Below are 13,318 nucleotides of genomic sequence, written 5' to 3'. Positions count from 1 at the left end.
GTCAGTTATCCTGGCCCCTGTCCCAGTGCCTGGAGCCTCCGGGAGGCACTGCACCCGCCTGCAGGATTTTCAGAGCTCTGACTCTGGTCTACAGGGGAGATCAGCGTCCCTCTCCCTCCCGGCAGCCCCAGCCAAGGTGCAAGGAGGAAGGGGCTGTTTTCACTCCACCAGTGAAGCATAAGGATGACGGAAGGGGGCGTCTGGTGGTGAAGCCTCCCTGCCCTAGGTCTTATGATTTGGGTCAAGCATCTGCCTCCCCAACTGAGCTTGTGACAGAGCTCTCTCTGGGGTGGGCTGGAGATGGCCAATAACCCCTGCCTCATGGGTCACCTTCAGCAGCTCATTGTACAGCGGGTTGACACTGTTGCGTTTGATGGTTGTCTTGCGTTTGCCTTGCCGAGATTTATCAGGCAGGAGGTAGGTCTTCACATATCTGGAGGAGGCAAGCAGGCAGCGTCACTCATTTCACAAGCGTCTCCCCAGACCGAGCACAGACTCCTGCTCTCTGCTCCGTCCCCCACCACACCTCCGTTCCTGGATGGTAGCTGCCCATCTCAGACTCCTAGCACAGGAGCTTTCCTAATCAGTATGCCAGCACCTAGCACAGGACAAGTCCAGCCCCCCCTCAGTAAGGTCAGCACCCGTGGCAGGCAGCCCCCCATTCGCCCAGCCCCATGCCAATATCCCATGCCAGAGACAACTTGCTCGGCACTCACGGGTTGGAGCGCTTCTTGGCCTCATCGGCATAGGCCAGCTGGCGACACTCCTTCACGTGGATGAACAGGGTCTGAGTCTTGTGCTCGTAGCTCAGAGAGAAGGCGATCTCTCCCGTGACAAAGACGCTGCCGAAGTCACCAGCCTCGCTGTAAATGCTGACCATGCTCCCCAGTGTGCTCTGAAACACACGGTCCTGGTAAGATTTATGCCCCAATTGTGCACAGAGAACTAGCATATCTCCACTTCCTCCCCCCATATCTTCCCTCCTGACCACTGGACTGGAGTCCCCTTTCCCGAACCAGTTTGCCGTGGTAAGTACTCAGCACCTTTCACCCAAGGACCCAAAAGCCTCACACCCCCTTACGAGATCTATCAGAGAGAGAAGCTCAAGCTGCAAGTCCAAGACAGAGCTCGGCACAGTATCTAGCTCTGCTAACCCTGTGCTGCCTTCCTGCTTCCTAACCCCAATCCTCACTCAAGCATTTCTTCCTGCAGGCCCAAGGGCGGGGGTGGTGGTGGTGTGAGTAGCAGCAGAGCCAGAGGGGGGATCTGATAGCAGCCTTCAACTACCTGAAGGGGGGTTCCAAAGAGGGTGGAGCTCGGCTGTTCTTAGTGGTGGCAGATGACAGAACAAGGAGCAATAGTCTCAAGTTGCAGTGCGGGAGGTCTAGGTTGGATATTAGGAAACACTATTTCACTAGGAGGGTAGTGAAGCACTGAGATGGGTTACCTAGGGAGGTGGTGAAATCTCCATCCTTAAAGGTTTTTAAGGCCCGGCTTGACAAAGCCCTGGCTGGGATGAATTAGTTGGTGTTGGTCCTGCTTTGAGCAGGGGGTTGGACGAGATGACCTCCTGAGGTCTCTTCCAACCCTGATATTCTATGACTCACCGAAGAGGTCCCGCTGTACATGCTGCTTCTGGCTGTCCTCCGGCGATGGATCTCCACCAGGTTGTCAATGTCTTCCTCCTCCTCATCCTGCAACGAGGGATATAGCCATCCATACAGGCCAGAAAACCAAGGCAGCTAGACGCTCTGGCAGCAACCCTGCCAGGGAAGCAGCCCCAGCCACTTCTGGTACACCTACACAGCAGTGAGTCCCGGAGCCTGGGTCAATTGACTCAGGCTCCCATTGCAGGGCTAAAGATAGCCATGTAGACATTTGGGCTCAGTCTGGTGAAACCCAGCAAGTGAGGAGGGTCTGAGCACCCAGGCTCTGGACCAACCCCCAACATCTACATGGCCATCTGTAGCCCCACAGTGCAAGCCCAAGTCAGTTAACCAAGGCTCTGAGATTTGCTGCTGCGGGGGGTGATTTTCTGTGAAGACATACCCGAAGGCTCCTTGCCCAACACCCGCTCCCTTCAGGTGTACTCGCCTTGGACTGGGGGAAGATGCCCTGAGCAGGCAGGCCAGCACAGAGGAGAGCAGTGACCTGACTAAGTTCCTCCCCCAGAGCCACGGAGAGCTCATTCAGACAAGATGAGAGGCTATCGCTGGAGACCCGCAAAATGTGCAATGGGGTCTGCGCTTCCTTGGGAGTTTAGCTAACAGCATGGTAGCCTGCAGCTGAACTGAAATGGAAGGAGGCTGGGTGGGGAGCAACTCCCCTTCAATCCCATGGGCCTCAGAGAAAGGCGGGGTGAAGGAGAAGCATCCCTATGTTAAGCAAACAAGTTGATTCAATGCAGCTCGATAGGCTCTCACCACTTCAGTGTTGAGACCTGGAACCGACTTGCTTCTGTCTCCCATGGAGCCGCTTTCACTTCCTAGCTCCTCCGGGCGCAGATCAATCACTGACTTTGTGTAGTCTGTGTCAGAGACAGGAAGGTGAGATGCCTCCAATCCCAGCCGTTACTGCAGTGCTAGCAAGCTGTTACGGGTGTATCTAGCTCTCACTCATCCACTGGTCAAGGTGTGTTACGGAAGTGGGTAAACATCGCTATTCCCCTTTTGAGGGTGGAGGAACTGAGGTGGGGTGAAGTGACTTGCCCAAGGTTGCCCAACAGGTCAGCAGCAGAGGCAGGAACAGAACCAAGGTATCCAGACTCAGCCCTGCGCTTTGTTTCCCAGAGCACAGCTGCCAGGGTCCCCAGAGGGCGACTCACCTGCAGGCCTCAGGGTCCTCCGGGGATTCTTCTTGAATATGGTTTCATTCTCATCTGCGGACACTGCACCGTGGCTCCCCACACGAGCCTCCTTTGAAGGGAAAGCAGACCGTTCAGAGAGGGGGAACTAGACTGTGTAACCCCCAACCCCAGAGCCCACACGGCAGGAGAACCCGATCACTGCAGCGGTGGTAGTGGATACATACACTTTCTGAGCTGGAGGGAGTAGTGTCTCCAGAGTGGGTGGGGATGGGGAGGGTTGATACATTGGAGCCCACGGGACCATGCCTTCGCTTCCCCTCTTGAAAAGTGACAGTTTTATCCAGGGAATTTCTCCTGCAGACAGTAGAGGAAAAAGTCAGACTTGCTCTGTATCCCTCCAGTATGAGAGCTCTTTGATTGGGGGGGCCGGGCAGGTGGTTGCTAGGCAGTCTCCCTGAGTTAGCTTATCTGACAGCCAATATCTTGACTCTCTCAACAAGCACCGAAACAGCCTTCTGAGTGAGATTAGAGTGTCACAGTCTACCAGCACCATGTGCTAAAGGAATGAGCAGGGGAAGACAGGGGGGAATCCTGCCTACCCAGTGTAAGATTTAAAGACAGTAAAAAAACCTTTTCCCCCAAATACTGCATTCTTATGCAGTTGCTACTCTGCCTGTCCTCTGCATCACAGCCAGCTCGGAGTTACCTACTGTTTAGGCTGCATCAGCACTGCTCCCAGTTCTTCTCATGGCTCCAGGCCTCCTGTGTGTATCAGGACTGTACAGGCAGCTGGGCACCAGCCTGTTCAGCACATGGATCGGAGCAGCCATGGGCTCAAAAGGGGCCAGGGCTTGGGAGACAGCTGTAGCTGTTGGAAGGAGAGGGGAGCAGCATCTGGAGCAGGTTAGGGCGCCATCTCCCCATTGGTGTCTCAGTTAAGCATTCCTGGGAAGTGGAGACGGGGTCCCAGCTCACCTTTGGAAGCATCCCTAAATCGTGCCCTTTTCCTCCTACTCCAAATCTTTAAAGGACCCTCCCACCTGCCTTTTGAACCGTTTACTTAAGGCAGGGGGAGAGGGAGAGGCAGGGAGAAGACAGCAACACAGGAAGCGGGAAGAGCCAAGTATCTGACCGCTCCTGTTGACTGTTTTGGGGCACAGGAATCAGTCCCTAACCTGGAGCTGACACCTGTGCCAGTGGCGTTGGGTCTGTACCCATCCAGACTCATGTTCTCCATGGACTCGGTATCACTCTTCCCATCTCGGGGGTCCAAGGCTTCAGGAGGCATTCTGGGAAAAGAAATAGATCTGTCCCTATGGTAGGAAGGGCAGTTCCAGACTGCAGTGCAGGAGGCCCGACCCCTCCTGACAGACCGGGAGAACCAGGGTGTCAGCCACTCTGCTGTATGGCAATATGGGCCTTTGGGGCAACGGGCAGCACTTTGATTTTTGCCGCAGAGGGCCTAGAGGAAGATACCAGCCCCTGAACGCAGCTGTTTTATTTACAAGGGCAGGAGATGGGTTTAAGATAAGCAGAGCCACATGGTGGATTTGTAGGTCAATAAAAGAAGAGTTTGATCAGATTAGACCTGCATCAGAACACCTCCACATTGATCATGGGAGAGCTGGATTGGCTGGGAAACCTATTGAAGCTCTCTGGAAAACTCCACTGGAGGGTTGGGTTACACAATGGAAAATCCTCCTTATCTAACAGCATCAGGAAGGGGCCTGGAAAGGAGCATCAACAAGCTGAGGGAGCTTTAAAATGGCCTGATCTATTTTAGCTGTACTTGGTCTCTATAAGCCAGAGTGGCATTACCAGACAGCCACCATAATTTACATTTTCATGCCATCACCCACATGAGCCATTCTGGTGCCAGATATCAGTCGTTTTGGTGCCAGAAAGCATAATGGGTTGGGTTAACACCCATCTCCCATGGTTCCTCTTTTGGGACAAGAGATTCCGGCTCAGCACCCCGTGGCCAAGGGATGGTATCATTCCCACTGCAGGAGGACATTGTTGACCGTATGAAATGATACAAGAGGCAGAATATCACACAAAGCCCATGGGACACAAGCACAGCCAGCTGATCAAGTGCCAGTGACAAGCACCAAAGCATCCCACCAACAAGGGGAGGAGATCATGCTGGGGGCCTTCTGGCTGAAGGAACGGGGCAGCAGCGACAGCACCGGTTTAGCCCTTCTGCAATTCATGGCTCTTGGCCATTCTTACATCACATCTTGAAGTGATTTTCTAATATGCCCATCAGGCATAGTATCTGACCAAGTCTGTGTGAGAAAAATTGGAAGCTACAGACAGTCCTGGTCCTCTGCCCCAGGGCAAGGAGGGCAACTCAAGTCATCAAGTTTTAAGTGAGGAAGGGATCTTCCCCAATTTATTTGCCAAGGCCTAGAGAGCCACAGTCATCTGCTGTAGCATCCGACAGCAAGACTCAGTCTGTGCCAGGGGTTCTCAACAATTTTTTTGAGGTCCTCAGAGTGCAGCCACCAATTCTTGCTGGTGGCCACTCTGACAAACCTGTTTCTCTGTCCCTGCCTTCCACAGCCCTTCAGTGAGAGCCCACCCCGGGGAAGGTGGGTCGGGAACTCACCAGCTGCCTGCAGAGTTCCAGGCTCCCCATGCCCCAGCCTGGTAGGAGCAGAGGAGCTGCCTAAGGGAGTGCCCCAGGGACCAAACGCCGCAGCCACCTCCAGCACCATGCGCACTGACCTCATGCGTCTCCAGATGTGCTGCCCAGAGCCCCCCAAGGAAGTTACGCGGTGCAGGGCGCTGATCCCTGCTGGTGGCACCAGCGCATACACCAAGGCAGCGCATCTAATTGCCCCTGGTGCCACCTATTCAGGAGCAACAGCTGGGCACTGCAGGGAGGGGTCACTGCTTTGCCCCCACCCCAATCTCCACCCATGGTTTGGAGGCTGTCATGGCTGCATTTGAGAAACACTGGTCTATGCTCTCCGCAACTATCAGCCCTCTTCCCATAAGAGGGCATATCTTCTCAAAGCCCATTGCTCTGCCCAATGCACATGGATTTCAGGTCATTGCTTCCCTGAGAGATCTGAGGAGAATGCAGGGAAGGTGGGATCTAGTTCCCTCTCGCTGCGGAGGCTCCAACAGAGGACACCTGCAGAATGGACTTAAGGCTCACCTAGGCTCCTTCTGTCGCTCCTGGAGACTCTTCTGCTTTGCCACGGGTGAGTCTTTTGGATCGTTCGGCTGTGCCTGCTGGAGAAGGGTTTGCCCCACTGTTTCCCTTTTGTTGGCTGAAAGAAAATAAAAAATAATGCTAAGGCAACCAAGATGGCAGGAGAGCAGCCCAGCAGGGGCAGCCTGCAGAGACCTCAGGCATCTTATTTCCCCATCCAAGTGCTAACTCTGGCATCTCCATGAGCAAGAAAACAAGTGCCTCCATCTGACCTGGAGGCCCCCCTAGGGGTGAATTGGGCCCTGTGTCCATGGCCTCTCCGCATGGAGGCTGCCAACTAGGCTGCGTCCCAGAGGTGGTTTTCTGCGATAGGGCCCCTCCCACCCAGAGCTTGGCTGGTCCTACCTTGAGGTTTGCGCCGAAGGGACATTCTCACTATGTCGATTCCCAGCTTGTTTGCAAAGCGATTGACTCTTTGGTCATAGAACCAGTCACCGGTTGTCTTCTTCAACTCTCTGCAGGGGAAAGAGGCAGTGAGAGGCCATTCTCACCCTGTGTAAGGTCAGTGCTCTCTGCTTCCTTTACTCTACCACCCTGCAGGAGGAAACACTGTTGGAGCAATGTAGATGAGCATGGCAATTTTAGGACGCAGATGCATAGGAAGACAAGATCCCAGCCCTAAAGAGCTGACAGGCTAGCCCTGGGCATGCAGTCTCAAGAAGGCCTGCATACACTGTCAGCAAGGAACAGACATAGGATGCCTGGTGCACAGGCAGCAGGAAGCTCTCCCGGTGTGAGCAGCAGCAGGAGAGACGCTGCGAAGCTACAAGTGGGAGAGGGACAAGGGACACATGTAAGGCAGGAGAGGAGAGAGGGGTCTGTTTTTTCACCACCGAAAGCTTGCATACTGCCAGTTTGGTGCGCAGAGAGAACGGGACGAGGGGCGTTGGAGGTGAAGACTCATAGCAGAAGTGCTTGGAACAGACTGGGAGGAAAGAAGAAAGGCTGGACTCCAAGGTAAGTGGAGAGTGGAACAGCTGCAGCAGGAGATAACCAGGACAACCACCAGCAGCAATGGAGAAGGACGGATGGGTTTTAGAGATGCCAGAGGAAGCTGTGAGGTCTTTGCAAGAGCCTTACTGTGTGTGGGAGCAGAGAAGAGAAGAGCAGAGCAGGATGGCATCCAGATTGCAAGCCTGGTGACAGGGAGGATGAGGAAGGCAGCCATGGTCTGTGCAGAGAGAGACACTCAGCCTGAACTCTCCTCAGGGAAACACTCACGCTTCCTTGGTGCAGACTTTGCAGCGCCAGGTGCTGTTGATGCTGTAGGAGCGGCAGTCCCGACACACCAGGTGGTTGCAGCCACGGCAGGTGTTGGCCTTGGGGCTCACCCGGCCCAAGCTCTGCTGGCACCGGGCACACGTCCTCTCGCTGTAGCGCTGGCTGCCGCGCTTGGCCCCTTTGCGCCGGATCTCCAGCAGCTCATTCTTCAGTCGCCTGTTCAGATGCAAAACCCATGAGCAGTGAAAACCCACACCAAGCCCTGAGTTGATGCTGCCTCTTAGAGCAAGTCAGGACAGGGCAGTGATGCCTGGGCAGCCACCACCATTTACCTCCCCATCAGGGAGGAACAGAGCACAATTCCAGCAAGGCAGCTAACTACAAGACCCATGTCCATCCCCACCCTGCCATTTACAGGCAAAACCCTACCGGCCATCAAGGAAGCAGATTGCAGTGGAAAACTTTGAAGGAAAAAAATCTCTCCCCCACCAAGGCTCTCACCTGACCCTTCTCTCCTCAGCCTTGCGGAGCTCTTCATCTCGCTGCAGGACTTGCAGGATCATATCCCTCTCCGCCTCTGACAGGAAAGACAGGTCCATAGCCTCCGACATGGTTTATCCCAGGAATTGCCTGCTTTTTCCTGAAAGCAGCTGGATTCCTCAGAGCCGGAGGCAAGTTAGCAAGTTAGTACAGTCAAGTGCAACGCTCTTGGGTTTTTCTAAGCCCCTGTGCATTTGCATGAAGCAATAACTCATTGATCCTCCAGGTGGCCATCAATTGCCCCTGTATCTACTCTGTGCCTCACTGTACTTTGTTGGTCCCACCTCACAGAAAGGCTGTGGGGAGTCCCTGCATTAGTCACTAAAGCATGATCAGCTTCATCCCTGCGCCCGGCTTAAGAGCATGCTGCCTCTGCTGCACTCATTACACACCCTGTTTAGAGAGAGTTCAATGTTTGGAAGCTCTTGGCTCCCTGGCCTGCACGTGGCCTTAATGAGCCTCCATGGGAACATCCAGTGGCTGAGTCATTCCATCAACACGCTCGGAGTTTCCTGCCTGCATCCAGCACTTGCAGACAGACCCAGCCTGGAAAGAGGTGGTGGTGAAGAGAACAAAAGGATGGATTGGAGTTCCGAGTTACAGCACTGTGCCTCCGCTGCTGACACAGGCCCAAGTGTCCAAGCACAGCAATGGCCTTCTGAGCTGCAGACCTCCCCAACCCCAAGGAAGCAGGGCTACTGCAAGAACCTTGGGAGCACAGGGTATAGGATCTGGCCTACGAGGCTCCCTCAGAGCCCAGAAGAGAGAGGAGAGCAAAAAGATTAGGCCCATCAGTAAGCTGCCATGAGCAGCTGCTTGTAGTATTTCTATAGAGCTTGGCCCATATCTAAGTCACTTCCTGTCCCAGCTCAGCCTATTGGGGAAAGGCACACCACAAAAAGAGTGCCAAGTGTCCCTCCCCATCTCAGGAACAGGCTCCTCAGGGCTCTGAAGCACAGAACAGCAAACATACGCTGCTATCAAGAGCAGCACTGCCCTAGCCTTGTTCACCCAGAGCCTTGCAAGTTCATTTCCTAGTCTGGACCGCGGCTTTCTCCAGGGATGCATTTTCCCCTACCGCCGGCAGGAAGTTCACACTCCCGCGATGCTGCCCCTGAATGACCATCCTATCTCCTAGATGACATCACACTCCATTGTTATGGCTACAGATGTGCTGTTACTTCCCAGAACAGTGGGAATCAGGGATTCCCTAGGAGCAGGAGGCCAGGACTCCCAGAAGGAGGTCGAGAGTCTCATTGAGTTCTAGCTCAAATGTGTTCGGGGTTTTTTTTTTTAAAAATACAAAAGAAAGCCAACCCGGGCCTTAGGATTTGCCTATGAATGAACTCAAGAGAGCACAGATCAAGACAGAGCAATATATTAACCCCTGTGCTATCTTCAAACTGAAGACACTAAGCAAAAATAAGTTGCACTATTGGAATTTACTGTACCCAGTGTGACAAACTTCTAAAACTTGTTTATATAGAGAAAAAACCTGCACCAAAGATCAACTCCGCATAAATAATCTCATCTTGTAAACCGCCTCTTTAGGATACTTAGGTTCCAGGTTTTGTTCGACCTTTAGTGAAAGAGCCACTTCTACTAAGCAACTCATCTTTGCTGGTTCCTTAGTCCCATTATCAGTCTATTTAAACAAGATTTTGTGTTTTTAAAAAAGGCACACCATTCCCATTGTGATGGGTGAAGTGTTAAAGACAAAAAGGCCAAGGGATTTGGCCCCAATGCTTTGTTTCTTCATAAAAAAAAAAAAGTATTTTCACAAGATTCTGAGATGACTAGAAATACCACCTGGAATGTTGAAAAAGCATCACCCTCTGGTTTAAAGTACTGTGCTAATCCATGTAAGAACTGGAAAATGAAACTAATCAGCAGATCATTGTTCAATCAGAATGACATGTAAAACCGTTAATATTAGATTTTTAGTAACCCAAGACGTCCTTTATTTAGATTGTTAAGAAAGGTAACATATGAATTTTAAACTGCCCATGTTCCTTTAAATGGTCTTGTTCTACAAACATGCAAGAAGGTAGAATCTGGATTCCAAAGAAATGGAAAAAAGAGTAGCAATAAGAACAAAAGCAATGGGGAATATTAGTAGGCTGATTGAAATCACTTCCAGTACTTTATTCAGATCCTGTCTGAAACAGTTCCTCAGCCCCATGTCAAGGAGTGAGATGCATTTCTTACTTCATGACTTGCTGTAAGCTGGTTACAAGTCTTGTCTGGATACCACAGTAATTGGCACTTAGAAAGACCATCCAGGAGCAAGCAAAGTAATGACAGAGTCTCTCTGCCAGCACCCAGTTAACATGCTTATCTATGCCAATTCACTTCCTACTCTGTCACCATTATCAAGCCCTACCCAGAATATCTTCCTCAGACTCTTAGCCATAGAAATAGCTTTCTATTCCTAGCTCTCCCCATTCCTGGAGCTCCATGCTCCTGACACATTCCACGGAATCTTTATCAGCTGCAGGGATTTTAGCTAAGAAGCAGGATGCAGATTTGAGACCTCTCTAGAATCACATCTGTATTGGCCACTTCCACATTTTCTGTAGCATAATGTTTTGTGGAAGAAGGGCTCACTAGGACTGGGTGAACATCTGGAAGAGACAATATCCTCAACTATTCCACCGTCAGTAGGCTTTGGTGATGCCCTCATTTATTCTCTCCCCTTTTAACTCCACTGTAGCACTTTTCCTCACAAATGGGATCTGTTTAGATGGGTATCTGGAGTTCTAGGCCTGAAGAAGAAAATCAGCAGTGAGCAGCTTCTAAGGTAGTTGGAGCACCAATCGGGCTGAGAGAAGAATGGAAGTTGCTAAGATTCTGTTTGTTTAGAATTGGCTTTTCTAAATTGCCAGCCAAATGAATGCTTAGGCATCATAAGGCAGGTCTGCAGAGGGACAAGCATCTTCCCTTTTAGTTCTGCATTCAGGAGTATCCATTTTGGACTCAATACTTAGAGGGACTGGACAGGTCTTTTCTCAGACTAACTTTTAAGTTCTCAGTCATGCATCCAGACAGATTAATGTTGAGACATTTCTTCTGAGAAGTTCGACAAGCTCTCTCTTTAGTGCAGCCACTCCTGAAGGGGCTTTTGTTCCTGTAGGTGCCACCTGAAAGCAGCCACTCCAGTACACTCATTTTGCGAGCCTCTACAACCCAGGGGTTAGAGCAGGGAAGGGTCACCACTTGAAGATGGAGTGTCCACACTCAGTCTAGGGGAAGGACCCAGGACAGTGGAGGCTGTTTGCAGATGCAAGAAATATTAGCCCAGGAACTACATGCAAAGAGATCAGCTCCACTTTGCTTCTCCCTGTGCAATGTCCTCTTGCACCCAAGTGACCATGAAAAGAAAGAATGAAGCTGAACAGGTTGAGTAAGCTCTTGTTTCTGACAGAGTGAACTGGCCTCCCAAGGGAGCCTCACCTTGCCATGTTTTCTCTGATCACTACACTTCCAACTCCCCACCCCCCACCCCGGCTTTGCTCCTTTAGTGAAGTGGGGAGGGGCTGAGCACAAGGGAGCCAATCCTTCCCCAGGAACACTGCACCCTCCAGGACAGTGCCAGAGCAAGACTCAGACCCATAAGTACCCACTCACTTCCACCTCCAAAGAGCCAAGAGCCCTGCAATCCCAGGCCAGACTGGGAAGGCCACTGCTTTTTATTCTCTTGTAGAGAAACAGCCCTAGGGCTACATGCTGGCTTCCCTCCAACCCAGGAGGAAGCTAACCAAGTATGAGGCAGTGCCTGACTTCCTCAAGGTCTGGGACTGTCAGGCTTTCCTGTATGTGTAACTGCATAGGAAAGGCTGCCAACAGGCACCCTGCAAGAACCCTTCCTCACCTAGCTATCACCTACCTATATCTAAGAAGTGCATAAGCTCTGGACCAACTCTAGTTAAAACAGAGGGAGTGCATACCTCTTTAGATCACACCTTCTGCTAACCCGCTCTTAGAGTCCAGCTAGTGTAACGCAGTCTCATTTCCCAACATGTAACCCATATCCCTAAGAACATAAGAATAGACCATTGCTCTGACCCAGTATGGCCATGTAGCCCACAATCCTGTCTTCCAACAGCAGCCAATGCCAGATGCCTCAGAGGGAATGAAAAAAATAAGGCAATCAAGTGATCCATCCCATCATCCAGTCCCAGCTTCTAGCAATCAGAGGTTTAGGGCCACCCAGAGCATTGGGTTGTGCCCCTGACCGTCTTGGCTAATAGCCATTGATGGACCTTTCATTTTTGAACCCAGTTATACTTTTGGCCTTCACAACATCCCCTGGCAAGGAGTTCCACAGGTTGACTTCCACAGTACTTCCTTTTGTTTTAAACCTGCTGCCTATTAATATCATTGGGTGACACCTGGTCCATGGGTGATGTGAAGGGATAAATAACACTTCCTTATTTACTTTCCCCACCCCAGTCATAATTTTATAGATCTCTCTCACATCCCTGCTTAGTTGTCCCAGTCTTCTTACTCTCTCCTCACATGGAAGCGGTTCCATCCTCCACCTTCGCCCCCCACCCCCACTATCTCTGGATTGGACCCCCAAATTAAAGCGGCCATGCCAAAGGTCAGAAGAAAGGAGTTAGCACAGAAAGCAACTGCAGGGTGTGAACCGAAGCTACCACCGCCTGCTCTAATTTAGACCTTCTCGCCACACAGTTACACCAACCACGCTCTCTCTCACATCTGTACATGTTAACAAATCCACATTGCATTTTCTTACACAGTCTGAAATTGGCCTGTCTCCAGCGTTCCACGCACACAGGAGCACCTCTGTAAATGGGAGAGAAAGTATTTGCAAGTGGATAAAGGCTTTAATTAGGAATGTGACTCACAGAGGAAGGTTAGCAGGATCTAACAAGCGGAGAAGGTGTCAACACAACAGTCCCATAGCTATTATTCCACATGAACACCAAGCAACGTCCAAGCGTATAAGAGAAATACGGCCTCTGCCTAGGTACTTATAAGTCCCCTTCCTTCATGACAGGGACAGCATGTGCACCTCACAGAAGCAAACGACTGCATCCTCCCACCACCCAGATGAAGCAGGGAACCGAGTTATCAGAGTCATGGCCCTTTCCTGTAGCAGGAAGCCTGGGACTGCTGTGCAAGGTACTAGAAGGCTCTTGAGCAGATCTGGAAACAAACTCTCCCTCCCCACCCAACACAAGCCGCAATCCTTCCTCTCCCGTCCTCACTGACCTGAGAGCTGGAGACTGAAGGCTCAGGAGTGGGAGCAGATTCCTGCCCAGCTTAAGCAGTGAACTGCCACAGAGTCAGCTTGACCCAGACACCGAACCCCTCATGCCCGCCACATGACAAACCCCAACCATGCACTACTATGCGGCACACCCCGCAATCTACCCACCACCACACAGCAACCCCAGAGCTTGCTTACCCCACACGCTCCAGAACTGGCATCTACACTCTGCCTGGGCTGTCCCAGCTGTGCCGCTGGATAGGAAACACGTCTGTAATACGCCAGGCTCTGC

The 13,318-nt window shown here is 51.7% G+C and overlaps 1 protein-coding gene across 5 annotated transcripts in view; it reads right to left on the bottom strand.

Annotated features, from left to right (window-relative positions):
- Positions 1-13,318, bottom strand: part of SYTL4 (synaptotagmin like 4) — a 23,035-nt gene extending 9,717 nt beyond the window's left edge. Inside the window, exons 1-12 of one of the 5 annotated variants that reach the window (XM_073360826.1) lie at positions 12,550-13,318; positions 7,752-7,900; positions 7,251-7,466; positions 6,375-6,484; positions 5,973-6,087; positions 3,982-4,095; positions 3,031-3,160; positions 2,825-2,915; positions 2,424-2,527; positions 1,608-1,694; positions 717-895; positions 331-433 (exon numbers count right to left, since the gene is read on the bottom strand). In XM_073360826.1, coding sequence (XP_073216927.1) covers positions 331-433; positions 717-895; positions 1,608-1,694; positions 2,424-2,527; positions 2,825-2,915; positions 3,031-3,160; positions 3,982-4,095; positions 5,973-6,087; positions 6,375-6,484; positions 7,251-7,466; positions 7,752-7,861 — 1,359 coding nt within the window. In that variant the 5' untranslated portion in view covers positions 7,862-7,900; positions 12,550-13,318. Of the gene's footprint in view, positions 1-330; positions 434-716; positions 896-1,607; positions 1,695-2,423; positions 2,528-2,824; positions 2,916-3,030; positions 3,161-3,981; positions 4,096-5,972; positions 6,088-6,374; positions 6,485-7,109; positions 7,229-7,250; positions 7,467-7,751 lie in introns of those variants that run through there. The other 4 variants (XM_073360824.1, XM_073360827.1, XM_073360825.1 and 1 more) reach the window with 4 other exon arrangements.

Source organism: Lepidochelys kempii, chromosome 9 (assembly GCF_965140285.1).
Source record: "Lepidochelys kempii isolate rLepKem1 chromosome 9, rLepKem1.hap1, whole genome shotgun sequence".
Lineage (NCBI taxonomy): Eukaryota > Metazoa > Chordata > Testudines > Cheloniidae > Lepidochelys > Lepidochelys kempii.
This window is presented reverse-complemented; position numbering and strand designations above follow the sequence as displayed.